The following is a 21,803-nucleotide window of genomic DNA, read 5'->3' on the forward strand; positions in this document are numbered from 1 at the left end:
TGTTAATTACTTGGACGGTCATAGTCAATTATTGCTGTTATTCTATATAGTGTGTACACTGCTGGTCAACCGCATTATTATATTGAAAATATGGCCATATCTTCACCTTAAAGTTTTCTTTTCTTTTATGATGATAACAGAGTGACCCAGCAGTAGGCAAGTCCAGGATTCTGCTCCATTAGGACATCTGTATGATGAAATTATGCTTGTTGAGTCATAGTAAAAATCAAATTAAAAAATTTTTATATCAGCAGCAAACCTTGCTATTTGCTGCCACCATGTGGTTACTTCTGGTGTTTATGTTTCTACTTCACACAATGTCATTTTTACAGTGTCAGCTGTTTGGAACCTGAATTACAGCTAACAGATTCCCTTCAAACAGAATGAAAACCTCAAATGACATAAAATCTGCAGAAATAGCTGAATGAACATTTATTAGAAAGTACTGTACCAAAATAAAAGACACATTTTGTTTATATTCAAAAAGGGCCGTGTGCAGCCTTTAGGGCAAATCCAATCTGAATACCAGATAAAAGGCATTTTCATCAAGTTGACAGAACTTGCTAGCCACAGTATCTTGAGTGTAGAGATGGAGTCCAATAACTTAAAATCATATTTAAAGTATATGTTAAATTGCTGTAGATCATAGATCTTCGTGCACGTCAATAGAATCTTCTGTTGCATTTGTTGTTATGTTCGGTTCACCAACCTCCTCTTCGTCTAAAGAGTAAACAGACAGTTATCAACTGGGTACTAATATCTTCACCTTGACACCGGACAGTACTTAGCCATATAAATGTATGGGTTTAGGGGTATGTCTTAGGCTATGTTTACGCGCCTTTTTAAAAAAAAAATTATTTAATTGCTGTTTTGTGTGGTCTTTTTTATTTATTTTTTTGGACAGCTGTCATCATGCCTCCAAAAAGTGTCTGATGGCCTGATTTGCATAAAACGGAAACATATTGACGCCAAAATGATAGACACCCAAAAAACGTCCACAAAACAGCCAAAAAAGACGTTGTGAGAATATAGCCTTAGGGTGCCTTCACACCTACCGTATCACAGCAGAAAATCCGCAGCGGATCCGCAGCAGATTTAACTAAAAGAATGAACACAGCATCAAATCCGCACTTACAAATCTGCTGCGGATCCGCAGCGGATTTGACAGTGCGTATTTAATGCGGTGTTCATTCATTTAGTTAAATCTGCTGCGGATCCGCAGCGGATTTTCTACTGTGATACGGTAGGTGTGAAGGCACCCTTAAAGTGAAATCCTTCTTTTAAAAATACTTTAAAGGAATACTAGAAGCATCTAACCCGATATGTCCCTATAACACACAGGGCAATGCAGATTAAGTTAAGTTTCTTACCTTCATCCTCAGTGCCATTTTCTTGATAAGTAGTTTATCCCCTACACTAGCGAGTTGTTTTGGCACACTGGGGGGGCGGGGCTACAGCCCCTAGTGCATTGATCCGCCCCCAGCCTGTCCCTCCTAATGAACATCAGCAGAGTGGGCTGGTGCACAGAGGGTGGTAGTCCCGCCCTCAGTGTAACAAAACACCTTATTGGCATAGGGAATAAACTACTTATACCACGAAAGCGGCGCAGAGGATGAAGGTAAGAAACTTACATTCATCCTCAGTACCACGTTTGCTATAGGGAGATATCAGCAGGTTAGACTCTTCTTTCTCTTTAAAGATTTTATTAAGCAATTAGGGAACTTCATAAACAGAGTGTACTATACTGTATACTTAGTATCTTACAAGTAAGATGCCATAGTTGCTCCCGACCACAGCATCTAGAGGTGTTAAACAGGTGTTAGATGGCGGCCCTTGCAGCAGAGAGTCAGCTTTCATAGTGACAATGTATGCATTGTACTTAAGTTTTAAAGTTATTTTATATACGGTATATGTGTGTGCTCTTTTCTATTTGCATTTTTTGCTAGTTCTAAGAAGTGTGTTCTATTTATTAGAAGCACCCCACATGTATTTTAGTTTTTTAATTGTACCCATCTTTTCAAGTAATATAAAAACAGTATGGATACTTTACATCACTGCATCGCCACATCTGACACAAAACAAATTAATTTATTCATTTTGCTTAGTAAATGCCCCTATTATTACTACCTTTCTTTTCTTCAATTTCTTCACATTTTCCATCCTTTTCTTGGAATCCTTCCATGCAAATACATTTATAGCTTCCAGGAATATTTATACAATTCTCATTGTCCCTTACACAAACCTTCTCGGAACTGTCACACTCATTGATATCTGGAAGGGAAAAACCATACACATACATTTATATAAAAAAAGTGATTTTATCAAGAGAGCCATTCTTATATGCCAGCTACTAATCACATCTTCTGTAATTGAATACTAACTAGCATCTATATCTTCACCATCATTTTTCATCAGGTCAACAGTTTTATTAATAAATTAATGGATCAAGCATTGTAACAATACATGTGTTGGTCTGCATGCAAGTGTGTATATGCATGGTTCAGGTCACACAAAAAGGTATAAGAAACATAACGTGGTAAAAACATTAAAAAAGGTCATGAGCAAAGAATATATAACAGATGTAAAAGAGAACAAATGTGCTGTTTTTACTAACGTAACTTACATCATTGTACTAACGTTAACTTTCTTGTTTCCTCTCTAAACTGTGTATAGACACTTTCCACAATCCCCTTACTGGCATGTAAAGTGAAAACCAACTGCTAGTACTAATGGGACAGATCAGGAGACTGCAACTGGACTGAGCATGAGGGACCCAAATTAGTGGATGCCCAAAGGCGGGTTATAGCCAAGGCAACAGGTTATCAAAACAAAGCAGGCACATGGGGGATTAGTAAGTCTATATATGTATATATATATATGTATATATATATATATGTAAGTAAATATGTATGTTTAACATAATGCATCAGTATAGACTGCACTTTCTCAGTGACACAACCCCTTTAATGTTCCTTCAATAGGTAGCAATATAACTTACCTGTACATTTGTCGTCTTCTAACAAATATCCAGTTGCACAGCCTTTACATTTATCTGGACCCTCACCAGAGCATCCTGTACAACTTTCATCACATCCTACCATAACAAAACAACTTATATTACTATTTATGAAACACAACTAATGTGTATACTCAAACTTAAAATCTTCTGAAAACTTAATATGAAGTAAATGAAATGTTGCATGAGTGGGCCTCTTTTTTATACAGTATACTGTAATTAGGAATATATTATCCTCAGCAATCTCAAAGACGATTGAGACAATGCGGCAGATTTATTAATGCAACACGATATTTGACATTCAGACTGAACACCACAGTCATGAAGTTACTGCTTCATTCCATGGCATGTATTAAACGGCAGTTCTGGGCAGGGGGATTTTTGTCGTCAGAGTGCTGGGGAGGAGAAGGAAGATGAAAAGAAACAACATGGACTTACCTCTCCTGCTCCAGCGCCAATGCCTTTATCCCGCAGCTCCAGATCCCCAGTCATTTTATGGTTACAGAGGGGAGTTGGGAATTGATGTGCCAGGCCCGCTCGGCCAGTCAGTTGCCGAAGTGGGACCCCGCTATGGCCGCTGACTGTCTGACCGGAGACCTGGCATGTCGGTTCCCAGGTCCCCTCTCTAACCATTAGGCAGCTGGGGACAGGGGGCCCAGAGCTGCAGGATATGTACATCAGCTCTGGATTGGGGGAAGGCAAGTCCATGTTATTTCTTTCACCCTCCCTGGCACTCTGACCAAAAAAAAAAAACCTGCCTGGTATTCTCCTTTAAAGGGGTAGCTACTACAAGACACAGCAACTGGCACTACGGGTGGACGAGTAAGTAGTAAATGCGGTCCTGAAGGTAATTTGGATGGCAGGAAAAATTGTGAACTAGGGGTGCACCTCACTCTTAGAAACCAAGTACATATGCAAATAGTTCACAAGTGAAGATATGAGGAGGGCACTCAATGTTTTGGTTCACGTAAACTTTATTTTCTTTCCATCAGAACAGATAAAAGTCCAATATTCGTATATGGTTACATCGGACAGCTTCCCACACCAACACCCTCTAGCTGATTGCTAGAGGGTGTTGCAATCAGCTAGAGGGTGTTGGTGTGGGAAGCTGTCCGATGTAACCATATACGATTATTGGACTTATCTGTTCTGATGGAAAGAAAATAAAGTTTACGTGAACCAAAACGGTGAGTGCCCTCCTCATATCTTCACTTGTAAACTTTACCCATCTGGGACATTTATGGCATATCCACAGGATATGCCATAAGTGTTCCCTAAATGCACGTCCTACCTCTGGAGCCCGCACCTAACTTCTTATCGTGGACTCCTCAGCCAACTCCAGCCTATTAACTGCAGTTGGAAGTGGTCAGGAAGCCAAAAATAGATGAATTTACGCAATACACTTTTAAAGGGGAAGTCGGGGCAAAATAATTTTAAGATATGTTATTGCCCAACAAAAGTTATGAAAATTACCAATAGACACTTATTATAGGACAATCACCTATAGTGCATTTTCCCTGCACTTACTACAGCATGGTGTGTTCAGGTCTCTGTAAAGTTGGTGATGTCACGTCACATAAACTGCCGACACCTGCTGCAGCGGTGGGACAGACTGGAGCAGCAGGAGTTGGCAGTTTATGTGACGTGACATCACCAACTTTACAGAGACCTGAACACGCCATGCTGTAGTAAGTGCAGAGAAAATGCACCATAGGTGCGTTTCCCATAATAAGTGTCTATTAGAAATTTTTATAACTTTTGTTGGGCAATAACAGATCTTAAAATGAGTTTGCCCGGACTTCCCCTTTAAATGTGTTTTCAAAGTCAAACTGCATTTATTAAAAATTTACAGTACTATAACAAGTAAAATGTCGGTAAATGATGCCAGGTCTGACCTAGATCTGTTTCAAGACATTTACCCACATTGACTTTAATGGACCACGACCCTGAGTCAGCCACATGTAGCACTCACCTTGGCTATACAAGAGTGGACAGATAACTTATTCCCATAATTATGTCCAATAGCATTCTTATATATGCACAAATATTCTAAATGGCTTCAGGATCAAATCTAATTATAGAAGGATGTTACAGAATAACACACTAGGAAAGGAGAAAATACTCACTTTTACATGAAAAAGAACCTTCTGTGTTCTCACAATATTGAGTTTCTTTACATGGAGGTTTTTCTGCTGCACATTCATTAACATCTAAAAGAACCAAACAATAAAAGTTTCAAAAAAAAAAATATATAGTGTAGAAAAGTCAATGCTCAATACCATCTTTTGGCTACTATTTTACATAATAAGCCTCCTAACTTATACAAATTTAATACATAAAAAGGGGTTGTTTTCCATACGCCTCTGAATATATAAATTCCTCCTTACTTTCCCTTACCTCTCTAGACAATCAAAGGACAGCACTTTCTCCTCTCATCTATGCCATGCACAGGACAAAACATGCTGCTGAGATATTTACAGGGCACTGACACCTTGCACCTCTGTTCATCAGCTTTTCAGCACCCACACTACACACTGAACTGGGTCAGAAGCAGTTGTCTCCATTTACTGTGTAGTGGATGGACCTAGTTACTGCAATGAACAGGAGCTGAGCTGGAGTAACGTACTGGCACTGCTACACAGTAAACAGAGACAACTGCTGCTGGCCCTATTCACTGTGAAGTGCAGTCAGAGGGGATGCTGTGCCGGCACCCCACCTATAAGTGACTGATGAGCTATCCAGTGGATGTTTTGCCCAGAAAACCTCTTTAAATTGTAGACTTAATTCTAGAGATTATCACAGTTTTAGCCCCCTTGCACATCCGCAATTGTAGACAGTATAGGACCACATGCACAGATCTGTGTTTTTCACTGATTCCTGTTAGGGCTGTAAACTGTTCAGCAAAAAAAAAAAAATGGGTGCAGATATTATTGGAAAATAGCCTTGTGGACAGAAGTCAATGGATCCACAAATATGGATTGAGGAGGAGGCCTTATAATAACAGCTTTACAGGCAGTCTTTCAAGGTTACTTAAAGGAGACCTGTCACCCCCGTGCCAGGGTGACAGGCTCCCGACCCCCGGTTAGATCCCCTTATACGTACCTCATCCCGCCAAGTCCCGCTGCCAAGACGGAGATATCCCAGTCAGAAGCCGGCGCGCGCGCTGTGGGGAGAAGTCCGGCATCCATAGAGAATGAATGGAGCCGGACTCATCTCTGCAGCGCGCGCACGGCTCCATTCATTCTCTATGGACGCCGGACGTCTCTCCAGAGCACGCGCATCGGCTTCTGACCGGGACATCTCCGTCCCGGGACTGGCTCCGGCAGCGGGACTTGGCGGGATGAGGTACGTATAAGGGGATCTAACTGGGGGTCGGGAGCCTGTCACTCCGACACGGGGGTGACAGGTCTCCTTTAATTAGCTTTAAATAGTGGAGTATAAATTCTCACTAACCTACACAGCCATCTTCTTCTTTGACCCATCCACTCTTACATTCTTTGCAGCCTTTATTAGATGGACCATCACACAATTTACATGATTCATGGCATTCTGCATAAAAGCAAAGATGAACATAAAACATATATAAACATTTATACATTATCAGAGGAAAAAATATTTTATTTTAAAAAAGCTTGCCTGTATGGTTCTGTATAGTTTTTTTTTGTGTTTCAGTTCCTGTCCATAACAGGGGAACCTCTAAAGAGAAGTCCAGCCAGATTTCCAACATTTTTTCCACTCTACAGTAGTACCTCTCATGTGTAACAGAGACCTGGTTATTGGCTTTTCAACAATACAGTTCCAAAATTGTAATTTGAGACTCCCCTCTTCCCATGCCCTTCCCTATCTTCTTGTCCCCAAAAATGATGTCAAGTTGTTTTGATGCTGCAAAAATGTAATAAAAACATTTAAAAAAAAGAAAGAAAAAAAAAAAAACATATCAAGTTTAGGAATCCTGGTCCATCCAGATTGCCCTCAGAATACATCATTATTATTTATATCCCATGTTTAAACTCACTGTGCATTTCCCAACAACATCTGAAGGAACTTTGTTGAAGGCATCTACTATTTCAGTAAAGTAATATTTTCGCATGTTGCTTCTAACATTCTCCCAGATTATGCCCAATCCCAGATAATGCCCGACCGCACGCTCCATTGTGTGCAGCGGTGAAATGAGATGTGGGCGCACACGGGTGCGCCAGCATCCGAATTCACCAGAAATGAAGATCATCTGGCCAGTGTTTTACAATGTGGGAACATGGCCTAAAGTACTATTACACAAAGTGATTATTGACCGTGCTTGGCCGATTACTGTACGTTCTGGCCGGTAATTGTTTTGTGTAACAGCTCAAGTTGAAAGGCAACAATCAGCCGACATGCATGATGTCAGCTGATTGTTGGCTTTCTGCATGAACCATTTTGCAGATAACGATAGCAACAGTCTGCTGGCTGTCGCTCCATGTAATAGGAGCAGTGGCAGCAGACCGCCGCTCTCTTCTATGGGATACCTGGACAATCTAAGTAACATCCAGGCAGCCCCTCCTGCAGCTTGCTGTTGGTGCATGCAATAGCACCAACAGTAAGCGGGAACTAGGAGCAAGCGAGTGCTGATCTGAAAGGTCGGTGCTCACTTGCTCCGAAATATTGGGCCGTCTGATAGGGCCCTCGGTGTCTATCAGTCCAGAGAAGCTAGCACGGGTATGCTGAGGTATACAATAGGCATACAGTTCTACTGATATGTTGCTGTATGAAGACAATGGAGGACATTTCTGATATGGTTTTTGGGCGCAGAGGGGCCAAATGCCCCTGCAATGTATGCGCACACGCTTGTTGCTTCTGCGCCACAGGGACATTTTTAAGCCAGGTGCTAAAAATGCTGGACTTAATATCCCCCAACGTGTGAAGAGGGATCTATCACTTCCTCTTAAGTTTTCCTATGTCATTTGAAAGAAAATATTGATACTAAATTAGCAGGAACAAACATGATTGCAAAAATCATACAGTAGGAATAGCAGTTACCAGTGCAAACAGCGTGGGTATCATTTTTTTCTAAGCTGTAATATCCATCAGCACATTCAAGGCATAATGGCCCAGTATATTCTGCCTTACAGAGACATGACCCATCTCCAGTTCTGGTGCCGTCACCACTACAATCTCCATTCCCGTGACATGGCCTTTCTGATCCACCGAGACAAGCTATAAAAATATAAAACAATGTATATGTAAGTATGTATGTATATATAATCACAGTTTGGTGGTAACGAATCCTAACACATTAAAGATTACACGAATGTTGTAATAACATATGGGTTCGTGTAAATCAAGCATTTTGGACATTTTATTAATATAAATATAATGCCAATGTATCAGCAATATTCCACCAGTGTCATCTCCAGTGCCCATAGTAGATAGTGGCGGTCTGCTGCCGCCACTCCTGTTCTGCGGAGCAACAGCAGCATAGCGCTGCTATCGTGATTGTTGTCTTTCAACACGGTAAAAAATCAACAATCAGCTGACATCAAGCATGTTACATGACACAAAGCGATTATCGGCCATAACTCTCGGTACTGGCTGATAATCGCTTTGTGTAATAGGGGTTCCAGAAAAATAAAGCAAAGCCACCCTCACCTGGTTCCCCAAGGAGCGACTCATGCTGGTACAGGTACAGAGCAGTACCAGCAGAGGGAATAGCGGTACTGACTACGACAGTTTGCCATCAGCCAGGAGTGAAAGAAATTGAGCGGTTGCTGTTTAACTCAAAGACAATGTCCTAAACCTAGACTAGCACACTGGTGAAAACTTACTGCTGTTAGCAGAACCAGATCAAGATGAGCCTTCATCCTATAAATATAAACAATGTTTCCATTTACCAGCAAGAAGATATTGGAAATCGTAAGAAACTAAAAATTAACAGTGTAACAGTGTAAAGTTTGTCGATTCACTAAAGGTAACACAGAAACATAGAATATTGTTGGCAGATGAAGACCACTGAGTCCATCTAGTCTGCCCTTTTAGTATTTCCTTTCTTATTATCTTCGAATAGACATATGTTTATCCCAGGCGTGTTTAAATTCTGTTGTTGTAGATTTATCAACACATCTGCTGGAAGTTTGTTCCAAGCTTCTACTACTCTTTCAGTAAAATAATATTTTCTCACGTTGCTTCTGATCTTTCCCCCAACTAACCTCTCACTGTGTCCTCTTGTTTTTGAGCTCAGTTTTTTTTACTAAAAACACTTCCCTCCTGAACCTTATTTAGTCCTTTAACATACTTAAAAGTTTTGATCATATCCCCCCTTTCCCTTCTTTCCTCCAGACTATACAGATTCAAATCCTTAAGTCTTTCCTGATATGGTTTATGTCGACACCCTCCACCATTTTTATAGCCAGTCTTTGGACCCGTTCTATTTTATCAATGTCCTTTTGTAGGTGAGGTCTCCAGAACTGGAGACAGTATTCCAGATGTGGCCTCACCAGAGCTCTATACAGCGGGATCACAATCTCTCTCTTCCTGCTGGTTATACCTCTAGCTATACAGCCCAGCACACGATTTGCTTTCCCCACCGCCTGGTTGCACTGGTGACTCATTTTAAGGCTGTCAGAAATCACTACCCCTAAATCCTTCTCTTCTGATGCCAATGTGATGCCAATGTGATACTCGGATAGAGGATTCCTCCTCCCCAAGTGCATTATTTTACATTTGGAAACATTGTACTTCAATTTTCAATGTTTGGACCACTTATCTAGCAAAGCTAAATCATTTTCCATATTACTGACACCTCCGGGAATATCAACCCTATTGCACACTTTTGTGTCGTCAGCAAACAGACAAACTTTACCTCCCAAACCTTCTCCTATATCACTTACAAACATATTAAAAAGGTAGGTTCACACTGCGTTTTTGCAGTCCGTTTAACGGATCCATTTTTAAATGGTTACTTTGAATGAACACAAAAACATGGTCAACAAATAGAAAAACTTGATCCATTTTTTCTTATATAATGGAAGTCAATAAAAAGACTGATCCTTATGGATACACACAACCACAAACATTTTTGCATCAATGTTTATGCTTCAAATGAAAATGTAAAAAAGATTTTAAAAATTAGGTACAAAGTGTGGGAACACACACACCTATATATATATATATATATTATATATATATATATATACACACACACACATACATATATACACACTGTGGTTCCTTGAGCGTTTTGGTTTAAGAGCTCACAGTTTTTCAAAATTGTGACTTGGTTTAAGAGCTCCCTGTACTGGTTGGGAGGGGGACTGGGGGAGGGGCATGATCTCTGCACAGTGGGGTCTACAGCACTGTACTCTGACTCAGGAAGTCTCCCTCACCTTTTAAATCATAGCTGTAACCCCTCTCTCCCCGGACAGAGAGTGCTGCATGTATGTGCCCACATCTGTCCTGCTCATTCCTTCATGCTCCCTGCAGTCTCTTTCAGTCCTGATTGGTCCATGCTGAGCACACACCCCTTTCCCACTGCTGTCATGTGACCACACAGACCTCTGACAGCAGCCTTGCTTCTCTGTTATAGCCTGTTGTACTACGCTACTGCATTATGGGGATCTCCAGTTCCATCCTGTATCTACAAACTGTGATGTTTTGCAGGTTTTTGCAGTTACTATACATTATACATCACATGCTGATGTCTATACTGTACAGTAACTTATAATATCACACATTCAGCTGTTTATAAATGTTTCTTTCATTTGTTTTACATGTTATTCAGAATAATAAATCATTATTTTTGGGGTGTGGAACCAATTGTCTGCCTTTTAAATGATTTCTTATTGGAAAATTTGCTTTGGTTTAACAGTAACAGGGCTCCAGACTAAAAAATTTACCTGGGAGCCATTGGCTCCTAACCTGAAAAATTTAGGCGCCAAATAGAATATTTGGTCGCCAACATTTTAAACCATGTAAAATTAATGTTATGTTAAATGGGACTTACTGTGTGCAGAGGCCACGGCAGCAGCCTCCTTTAGATTCTTTCTTTTCTTAGTTTGAAAACGTTCAACATGGAAACTTGCAACTTGACAACCATATACAGTCTGACTCAGTACTTCAGCTTCACTTGGCTAGCCTTTTAATGAGGCTTACTCTTCTGAACTTGAACTTAAAGGGAACCTGTCGACCCCCGTGCCGGGGTGACAGGCTCCCAACCCCCCTATACTCACCTCATCGCGCCGGGTCCCGCTTCTGAAGATGGCCGGGTCACGGAGATCTCAGCCGCTGCAGCCCGGCGCGCACACTGAGAGATGAGTCCAACGCTCATAGAGAATGACGGGAGAGTCCAGCGCTCCGTCATTCTGACATGACGGAGCGCTGGACTCTCCCGTCATTCTCTATGAGCGTTGGACTCCATCTCTCAGTGTGCGCGCCGGGCTGCAGCGGCTGAGATCTCCGTGACCCGGCCATCTTCAGAAGCGGGACCCGGTGCGATGAGGTGAGTATAGGTTCTAACGGGGGTTGGGAGCCTGTCACCCCATCACCGGGGGTGACAGGTTCCCTTTAAAAGCTTGCAACAGTCTATACATACTGAGCTAGACTTATGACTGCAGCCATAGTGACCCCCCACAAGATGTGTATATAAATAGATATATCTCTCACCTAGTGACTAATGCAAGTGACCCCCTACAATACAGACACCTGAGGGGCCCTGATAATAATAATTGTGCATATATCTATCTCCCAGTGTCTGCAGCCAGTTTGCCCTACACTTATAGATGGCCCCCTCCTTTTATAGATGACCCCCTCTACCCCCATTATAGATGCCCCCTCCTCCCCCCCATTATAGATGCCCCCTCTCCCCCCAATTATAGATGCCCCCTCTCCCCCCAATTATAGATACCCCCTCCCCTTATAGATGCCTCCTCTCCCCCCCCCATTATAGATGCCCCCTCTTCTCCCCCCCTTATAGATACCCCCTCCCCTTATAGATGGCACCCTCTCCCCCCCTTGAAGATGGCCCCTCTTCTCCCCCCATTATAGATGCCCCCCTTCTCTTCCCCCCATTATAGATGCCCCCCCTTTCCTCTATGCTAAGCTGTATTTAAAAAAAACAAACACACAAACTCACCTGACAACCCGCTCCCCCGGCGATCCTCTTCTTCTTCAGGTGCTGTCCCCGGCTGATGCGCGGCTGCCGGGGGTGTCCCGTCCTATCCCCGGCAGCGCGGCGCGTCAGTGAGCTCCCTGTACGCCGGGGCTGTGACTTCTGACACAGGAAGCGTCTCTGACGTGCGCTTCCTGTGCCGGAAGTCAGGGCCCCAGGCAGCTCACTGATGCGCCGCGCTGCCGCGCGCCGCAGCTGCGCATCAGCCGGGGGCCCGGACTTAAAGAGACAGCGCGCCGCCGCCGGGGCCAGTCGCAAATGGCGCCCAGATTAATAAATCTGGGCGCCATTTGCAAAATTTCAGTCGCATTGGCGACCATTTTGGTCGCCATCTGGAGCCCTGAGTAATATAATTATTGTTTGCACTGAACCTGGAAGCACTGCAAAACCAGGTCAATGCCGTAGAGGACAGAGCAAGCTCTGGTCGAGAAGCAATATACAGTGGTACCTCGGTTCTCAAACTGCTTGGAACTCAAACAGTATTTCCAAGAAAAGTTTGCTTTGGTTCTCAAACTCTTGCCCGGTTCTCAAACACTTTTCGGGCCCCCAGTCTTGAAGTACTCGGTATCTGAACGTTTTTGCAAGTGTGGATCGTCGGTTGTACATGGTGAATTTAGCACTAGTGAGGCTTCACATACAGTACAGTACTGTATAAGATTGCTGGAGTGAATATACAGTACAGTAGTAGTAGTACAGTCAGTGCACCACCATCTCCCATACTTTACAGTGGTGAGGTGGGGCTCTATACAGTAAAGGAGGAGTAAGAAGTTAGTGACTGCTGTACTATAATTGCTGGTTTTGTTGAATGTTTCTTGTGTATAATGTAATGTACAGTATAATGCTGTTCTGTCCTGTACTATAGGGATTATAGGGCACTACACAATGTAATATATGGATACTGTAGGTAATTATTGGTGGATGCTGGAACCAATTTAACACAATTGCATTATTTCCTATGGGAAGACACTGCTTGGTTCTCAAACTGCCTTCCGGAACCAATTAAGTTTGAGAACCGAGGTACCACTGTACATATTTTTTATAATCCGCTAACTCTTACCTAGGCAATCGGGTCCAAATGTACCAGGAGGACAACACACTTTAATAGTTTCTATACAAAACCATTTCAGTAAATCTGGATACTTCTTTCTCCTGCCAAGCACAAAAAAATATATATATTAATTTTAAAGACTATAGAGTAATAGAAAATTATTATTCTCTTTTTGGCTGTCTGAAATGATTATTATTTTCCTCTCCTTAACCTTTTCCCGCATGAGGACATAACTGTACATCCTCACGCTGGTGGGGGCGTTCAGAGCGGGGCCGTGCGGCAACCCCGCTCTGAACCGCCGGTCCCGGGTTCCACATGTAGCCCATGGCCGCGGCTATTAGCGGGCACGGTCCGATCGCTGTGCCCGCTAATTAAGTCTTCAGATGCAGCTGTCAAAGTTGACAGCTGTATCTGAAGACTTCAGAGCAGCTTTTCCCTGGTGTCTAGTGGGTAGATCGATGCCCCGTGCTGTTGTCACGGAGGAGCGCTCTCAGAGACTGGTGCAGGCCGGGGCCTGCGCCGTAATGGCGCTGATCCCAGCTCGGCACTCGGTTGCAGCAGCCTTAAGCAATAGAGTGCCTATCCCATTGATCTATGCAGCATAGATCTGTATGAGAGATCAGAGTGCTTATACTAGAAGTCCCCAAAGGTGGCTTCTAGTATAAGTGTAAAAGAAAAAGAAAAAAAAGTGTTGTTATTAATAAAAAATCCCCCTCCCCTAATAAAAGTCAGAATCACCCCCCTTTTCCAATGTTTTAAATAAAAATAAATAATAAATAAACAAACTTGTTTGGTATCGCCACGTGTGTAATCGCCTGAACTATTAATCACATTCCTGATTTCGCACGGTAAACGGCGCAAGCGCAAAAAAATCCCAAATTGCAAAATTGCACATTTTTGGTCGCATCAAATCCAGAAAAATTGTAATAAAAAGCGATCAAAAAGTGGCATATGCGCAATCAAGGTACCGATAGAAAGATCACATCATGGAGCAAAAAATGACACCTCACACAGCCCCATAGACCAAAGGATAAAAGCGCTATAAGCCTGGGAATGGAGCGATTTTAAAGGTACATATATTTGTTAACATTGGTTTGAATTTTTTACAGGCCATCAGATACAAAAAAAGTTATACATGTTACATATCGTTGTAATCGTAACGATTTGAGGAACATATGTAACAAGTCAGTTTTTCCATAGGACACATGGCGTAAAAACAAAGGCCCCCCACCCCCAAACAAAAAAAGAATTGTGTTTTTTTTTCAATTTCACCGAGCATATAATTTTTTTCTGGTTTGGCAGCATATTTTATGCAAAAATTCAGCCTGTCTTTGCAAAGTACAATAAGTGACGCAAAAAATAAGGGCTCATGCGGGTCTGTAGGTGTAAAAATGCAACTGCTATGGCCTTTTAAGCACAAGAAGGAAAAAACAAAAATTAGCATGGTCCTGAAGGGGTTAGAGGGAATGTATGCATGTGTTTTTTGTTTGTTTGTTTTTTACCGATTTAAAACAAGATACTGATGAACTGTATCTGTTTTTATTTTCTGACAGTATTTTTATCCACTTTTTCAATACACAAATATGGTGCAGCCATCTCGCCTGAGATGCTGTTAACAGCATCTAGACATATGCTTAATAGCAGCTAAATGGAACACATATTGTGCTCCATGCTGTCACCTCTGTCTTTGCCAGGAACTGTCAAGAACAGTAGAGTTTAACTATGGAGATTTGCTACAGCTCAGAAGAGTCCCCGACACAGACAAACATGGCAGCAGGAAGCACCTTGTCAGAGGGGAAAGACTACACCTCTTCCTGCAGGGTATACAGCAGCTGATGAGTACTGGAAGGCTTTTTTGTAAATAAAAGTCATTTACAAATCTGTTTGACTTTCTGTCACCAGTTTGTTTGGTTCCCCCCCCCCAATCTCTGGAATACCCCATTAAGGCACAAAGACCATCTTACTGGTATCACTTTAAATGCAAATAACTGTGTGGCCATTTAAATTATCCAAGTGATTCTGAGAAAGTTTTTGTGACATATTGTACATTATGTTAGTGCTAATTTTTGGTTGATACCTTTAGCGATTTAGTGAAGGTTAATATTCTCTGTTTATAAGAACGATAGTCATCTCACATGAATGAGCTAATAATTCACATTTAGATGAGGTGTACTTTAGGTAGGCATCAATTGTTAAAGAGTCACTGTCGTATTTTATTTTTTTGGGGGCAGAAATCAATAGTCCAGGCGATTTTAAGAAACTTTGTAATTGGGTTTATTAGCCAAATATGCCATTATCGGCATTTAAAAAGCCTTTTTCCAGGTCCCCACCCCTCCTTTCGCTTTTCCATCCACCGCAAAAAAATAAATCAGGAAATTGTGACTTGTTGCATCAGACGTACCCAGTCTGTTTTAGGGAGAGGGGAGGGGGGAGGAGGGAGTTAGCCGACAGCAGAAAGCAGATAACAGAGGATTGCAGGCACAGAGCTGGGTGACAGCTGTAATCAGAGCTCAGAGAGGTCAGTGGTGACTGTCAGAGGAGATAAAGGGTGAGGTATTTGTAGATTAACTCTTTGTTGTCCTGTTTTGGTCTTTTATTTAGCTCTCTCCATAGGAGAACAATGAAGACAGGGGGGAGAGCGTCAAACTGCTTTTTCATGATAAAAATACAACTTTCGGCTAATAACCCCAATTACAAAGTTTCTTAAAATTGCCTGGACTATTGAGTCCTGCAAAAAAAAAAAAAAATTCACGACAGTAACACTTTAACGTCTTAAAGAAGTAAAAGAAGGTTTAGACGTTTAATAGAAAAATTAAACATTTTCATGAAAATTTCCATAATCAATTTTAAAGAAACCAATTCATTTCTGAAGTAGATTGGATGGAGCTATAAGTTAGAAGCCTGCATAAAGTACCTCATTTTAAAAACTTCTCTGCCTGAAAGTAAATTACAAACCCATCAGTTAAAATTAGGGCTCTTTCTAGGTTTTTCTTCCAAAACAATTACAGAGTTTTACCCACAATACTATAATCTGTTGGTTTTGTGCAAAATCACTGCATTTTTTGCAGATAATAGTATGTGTATATATTATAATCATATTATAGTATGTGTTTGGAATCCTAGAGCAGTTTGGGCTCTACACAGCACATGGGATATTAGTTTTTTTTTTAATTATTTTATTTATACATAAAAGTTGAACACAATCTCTTTGAGTGCACACCTAGTATAATAGCACATAGGATGTAAGTATTCCTGGGTCTTCTATCTGTAAGGATATGTAAGGTTATGCGTGTGTGTGTGCACTATGGCTGCAGCCGGCTGTGAGTGGGTGTGTGTGCTATGGCTGCAGCAGGCTGTGTGTGTAGGTGTATGCTATGGCTGCAGCAGACTGTGAGTGGGTGTGTGTGCTATGGCTGCAGCAGGCTGTGTGTGTGGATGTATGCTATGGCTGCAGCAGGCTGTGTGTGTGGATGTATGCTATGGCTGCAGCAGGCTGTGTGTGTGGATGTATGCTATGGCTGCAGCAGGCTGTGTGTGTGTGTGTGTGTGTGTGTGCTATGGCTGCAGCAGGCTGTGTGTGTGGATGTATGCTATGGCTGCAGCAGGCTGTGTGTGTGTGTGTGCTATGGCTGCAGCAGGCTGTGTGTGTGGATGTATGCTATGGCTGCAGCAGGCTGTGAGTGGGTGTGTGTGCTATGGCTGCAGCAGGCTGTGAGTGGGTGTGTGTGCTATGGCTGCAGCATGCTGTGTTTGTGTGGTATGGCTGCATGTATGTGTGCTATGGCTGCAGCAGGCTGTGTGTGTGTGTATGTTAGAGAGAGGCAGAAATTAAAGAGGTATTCTAGGAAACATTGAAAAATCCAGGGGGGATAGGGGGATAATAATAAAGAAGTCCTATTTACCCATCCATGTACCCCTGTAGTGCAGTATCACAGCTCATGGTCCCCCGATTCTGTGAAATGCTCCGGATCCTGTGAAATGCCCACTCAGCCAAACAGTGAGTGAGGAGGGACACAGCTGAAGTCACTGACTGGCTGGGCTGGTAGTTCCTGTGTAGCAGGAATGATTCAGAAGCGCAGATGCTGACAGAGAGCTGATAAATCTGAGCCTATGCCTGATACCTATATCACATCTATTTGGCATTGTTAGCAGTGTTTCTTTGTGTATGGTGACTATTTAAAGACCTCCTGTTCCATATAGTCTAGTTCTGAGTTGTTCAGGACATGGAGGCTGGAGACTAGCTGCCTCCACTGCGCACACACGAGAATCTGCTTTAGATCTTTGCCTTATTCACTCAGACGTCACCCCAGGACCATGTAGGACATTAGGAAGAAGCTGTTGGGACAGATCTACTTTACACCAGTGTGATAAATAACTCCCCTGGTGTCTGATTGGCCAGTTATGAAGGAGCAGGAGTCGGTTCCTGATAAAATTCAGGAGTCAGTCGGAGCTGCAGCTTACCGACTCCACAGCCCTGATATGATCGCCTCACTATAACTTCATGAATGCAGATTATTTTTAAGCGGAATATGAAACAGGAAAATTACTGTTAAAAATCACACAAGACTTACATTTTAAACCACCATCTCTCAATTTGCTCCTCATGTTCTTCTACCATGATATTGCACTCAAAGTCGCTGCTGTCACACAGATTTTCAATAATCTCTACAAGGCGTATCTCACTGCAAGAAAAATATACAACCAATATTAGCCTAATATAAAATTAAAAATAAAGTGAAGGAGGACAGCACTGTTTACAGATTATAGTTCCAATTGAATAATCCCCCATTTCTGAGGAAGACACATAAATGTTTGTCTTTCAAGCTCATAAATAAAATGACAGAACTGAAAAACTTACAGATTTTTTTGTTGTACTTACAATATCTGAGCATGAGGTATACCACTCTGGGTTAACCGCATTTTGTTTCTCTCTTTTTTCCGTGTTTTGCACTCCTCCTGGTGAGACCCACATGACCGCAATTAGCAGGAGACACCTGAGTGCTTATGGTTTTAATCCCTCTTGTCTTTTCCCATTCTGTCTGCATCAGCTATGGTGAGCGCAATACCTCATCCAGGCTGTTTGGGGGCGACCTTCTCTGCCGGCGGTGCTGGCCGGGTTCTGGTGTGGTGTTGTTGCAGCTGCAGTGAGGCTCCCAGCTCCGGTCCCGCTCAGCTGATCTGAGCGGGACTGGAGCCGGCAGCCTCACTGCAGCCGCGCAGGTACTGTATGCTCTCGGCGGCGGGATGCGGGCGGAGGGCTGGGGGTGGGCTGATGGGGGGATGCGACGGCGGGGCTGCGGGCACCAGAGAGTTAAAGCACATATTCACAGCGAGATGTCAATCCCGCTGCGAATATGTGCTATCATAGGGGTGAATTGATACCGGATCCGCAGCGGTTCTCGCTTCGAATCCGCAGAAGTGAGATCCGCTGTGGATCCGGTAGGTGTGAAGGCACCCTAAAGGGAAAATTTTAACCAAAGATTGAACTGATGTTGGTCTCTAGACAGTTAAGTTACCCCTGGACCAACACATTTGGGTTTAGAGATTAAACTATATCTGAGGGTTTCTTTCAAACATAAACTGCCTACAGAGGACCGATCTGCAATCAGACACACTGGCTGACAGCTGAGCGAGCAGGAGGTCAGGCAGCATTGATTGTTCATGAAGAAGTGGGAGGAGCAAGGAGTAGTGAGGCATCCAGAGTGTGGCACAAACAACTCCTCTTTCACGCTTCATTACAGTAGGAGACCAGAGATTATGCATAATCGACTGCGCGGACAAATTACCAAAAGGCACCATGCTTACTAGGGGACTGCCAGCTACAGCACAGTCAGCACCTCAGGTAGAGCCCAGGTGCTGACACATTCCCTTTAAATATTCATGGAAACTCAAGCATATCAGGGAAAATGCTCATTGCTGGGCCATAGTAATCAGGTCTTCCTTCTAGAATTTTCTGCACTTGTTTGCTGGGTGCTTCCACCTACTACTAAAAGAACAAAGTTTGCTGTCCCTGTGACCATCTGACCTCACCTTTCCCTAGCCACTGGTTTCCACAGAAAACATGCAAAGACTATAATTTAACAACTCTATGCAGTCCTCCTGCCGTAATTAATAGCTACATACAGTGACTTCTGAGGAGGATCGCACTAAACATACTGCAAGCAGTTTATGTAAACCGTGGCTTATTGGAGTTTCTGCTGTCTCCTACTTTGGATAATTAGCCCTGAAGCAGGAGGTAAATGAATCTATTTATCCACTACATATTATTCAGTAATATACTTAAATATTGGAGTACCTAGCTTCATATTTGGATAACGTTTTTTCCTCCCAGGCAGTATTTCCTCCTCCAAAATTCTTCTTTGATGTTTCTTCTAGTCCCTGCAAAAATAAGACATAAATGTAAAAATTACATTAAAACGGTGATGAAAACAAAAAACTTACATGAACAACTAATCACTAATGTTGCTGCTGGTTGCGTCTCTCAACAGATGTTTACAATCGCTGGTGGAAGAGGCAGCAAAAATATTTCTTGAAGGAGAAGTGGTCGTAACATTTAGGGTACAAACCCACTTGACGTATTTGCTGCATGAATCAGTCTTAAAAATAAGCAGGCAAAACGCAGGTTGGCTTTATACAATTGTTCTGCGTTAAAATACGCAATTGCGTATTTTTGAAGCGTGAAGCTTGTTGTTAGCAAAGCATCAGTTGTTAACAACCTGTGCGAAAAAAGGCATGTAGCTTCACGCTTCAAAAATACGCAATTGCGTATTTTAACGCAGAACAATTGTATAAAGCCAACCTGCGTTTTGCCTGCTTATTTTTAAGACTGATTCACGCAGCAAATACGTCAAGTGGGTTTGTACCCTACGGGTACAAACACAGACAGAAGATACGCAGCAGATTTGATACCGTGTTCAGTTATTTAGATCTAATCTGCTGCGTATCGCAGCAGTAAATACGCAGCGTATAAGCCGTGTGTGTTTGTACCCTTAGAGACAGAACCCAAGTAGATCACAGCCCTGTTCTATAACATTGTGTCAATAGATTAGATACTTTTTAAAAATAAAATCTTCCAGCTGCTATAAAAAGGCATCTACTCACCCTCTAAATGACCTGCTGTTCTGGCATGATGGTGCCTTCCCTCCTCCTCTCAGGTTCTAGGAACATGGCTGCAGTAAGGACATGCAGGGTGTAGCTACAGGTGGTGGTGGCTGCAGCCAACCATGTGTCATCCCTCTGTGTGTATATTGTACAAGCAGCAAACTCCAGGATGGGGGAACAGAATACTAAGGGGGAGATTAACAAACTGTTTCCCCCCCCCCCCCCCCCCCCAATTCTCTCTAGTCTAATCTGACAGCTGTGCCAATACATGGAGCTCCCACAACGCTGCCCACTTACACAAGGCAGTCTGTACATATTGCTAAGATGCCATTGGTACAAGTCCAGTAATGAGATGTACAATTGCAGCCACACTGCTGCTGGCAAAGTTCACTGCACATTTTATGTGATCAGACACACTCACCTACATAGCATGGTGGTGAACAGAAACAGACAAGTGTGCCACACTACTGAGTGACAGCCACCACTAGGAACAATCTCTGACAACTACTGCTTGAAGTGCCCAGTGGGTACAGAAGTGCCCAAAGATGTGGTGCCCAGTGGGTGCAGAGGTGCCCAGTGATGTGGTGCCCATTGGGTGCAGAGGTGCCCAGTGATGTGGTGCCCAGTGGGTGCAGAGGTGCCCAGTGATGTGGTGCCCATTGGGTGCAGAGGTGCCCAGTGATGTGTTGCCCAGTGGGTGCAGAGGTGCCCAGTGATGTGGTGCCCATTGGGTGCAGAGGTGCCCAGTGATGTGGTGCCCAGTGGGTGCAGAGGTGCCCAGTGATGTGGTGCCCAGTGGGTGCAGAGGTGCCCAGTGATGTGGTGCCCAGTGGGTGCAGAGGTGTCTAGTGATGTGGTGCCCAGTGGGTGCAGAGGTGTCTAGTGATGTGGTGCCCATTGGGTGCAAAGGTGTCTAGTGATGTGGTGCCCATTGGGTGCAGAAGTGTCTAGTGATGTGGTGCCCTTACCTTGTGGAACCTGTTCACCAGCTCACTGCATGTGTCACACGGGTTCTTCTTTAGAGCGGTGGATGGAACGGAGCAGCAGAGCATAAGCAGCCAGAGCAGCCAGGGGAAAGAGACAGCAGCGGCTATGCTGGGCATGATGGGAGGAGAGCGGCTGCCGCTCACGTATCGGGATACATACACAGAGACGGGCTGAGAACCGCTACCAGCGCCGGACTCAACCACATCACATTCATTCCAAGCGGCATCCCAGCCTCTCACTTCCGCGTCCTGCTTGCGTTCCCTGATTGGCTGCTTCATCTAGTCAGTCATGATGTGGACCAATCGCAGTTCGCCACGCTCGGGCCAATCGGCTCTCCACGCGTACTGAGATGATGCTGGGCTTAGAGAGCCGAGCTCGTCGTCCCAACATGCTGTGCGAGCCCACAACTTCACTGACTGAACTATAACATGTGAGCTGGTGAATGGAGGCCGTACTGCGCTTACAGTAACCACTAGCTGACACACGCGTATAAGTATAGTACAGACAATGGA

General features: G+C 43.2%; 1 protein-coding gene across 1 annotated transcript; it reads right to left on the reverse strand.

The window, feature by feature from the left end:
* Positions 1–409: 409 nt before the first annotated feature.
* CRELD2 (cysteine rich with EGF like domains 2) lies at positions 410–21,623 on the reverse strand. The gene is made up of 10 exons (XM_069976920.1): positions 21,273–21,623; positions 19,499–19,581; positions 17,775–17,885; positions 13,213–13,304; positions 8,033–8,209; positions 6,470–6,565; positions 5,143–5,226; positions 2,999–3,094; positions 2,128–2,271; positions 410–720 (listed from the first exon to the last, which is right to left on the reverse strand). Exons 1-10 carry the CDS (start codon positions 21,567–21,569, stop codon positions 644–646), a joined length of 1,257 nt encoding a protein of 418 aa, XP_069833021.1. The 5' UTR covers positions 21,570–21,623; the 3' UTR covers positions 410–643.
* Positions 21,624–21,803: the final 180 nt, after the last annotated feature.

The sequence above is a fragment of the Dendropsophus ebraccatus genome, chromosome 1 (genome assembly GCF_027789765.1).
Source record: "Dendropsophus ebraccatus isolate aDenEbr1 chromosome 1, aDenEbr1.pat, whole genome shotgun sequence".
Classification (NCBI taxonomy): Eukaryota; Metazoa; Chordata; class Amphibia; order Anura; family Hylidae; genus Dendropsophus; species Dendropsophus ebraccatus.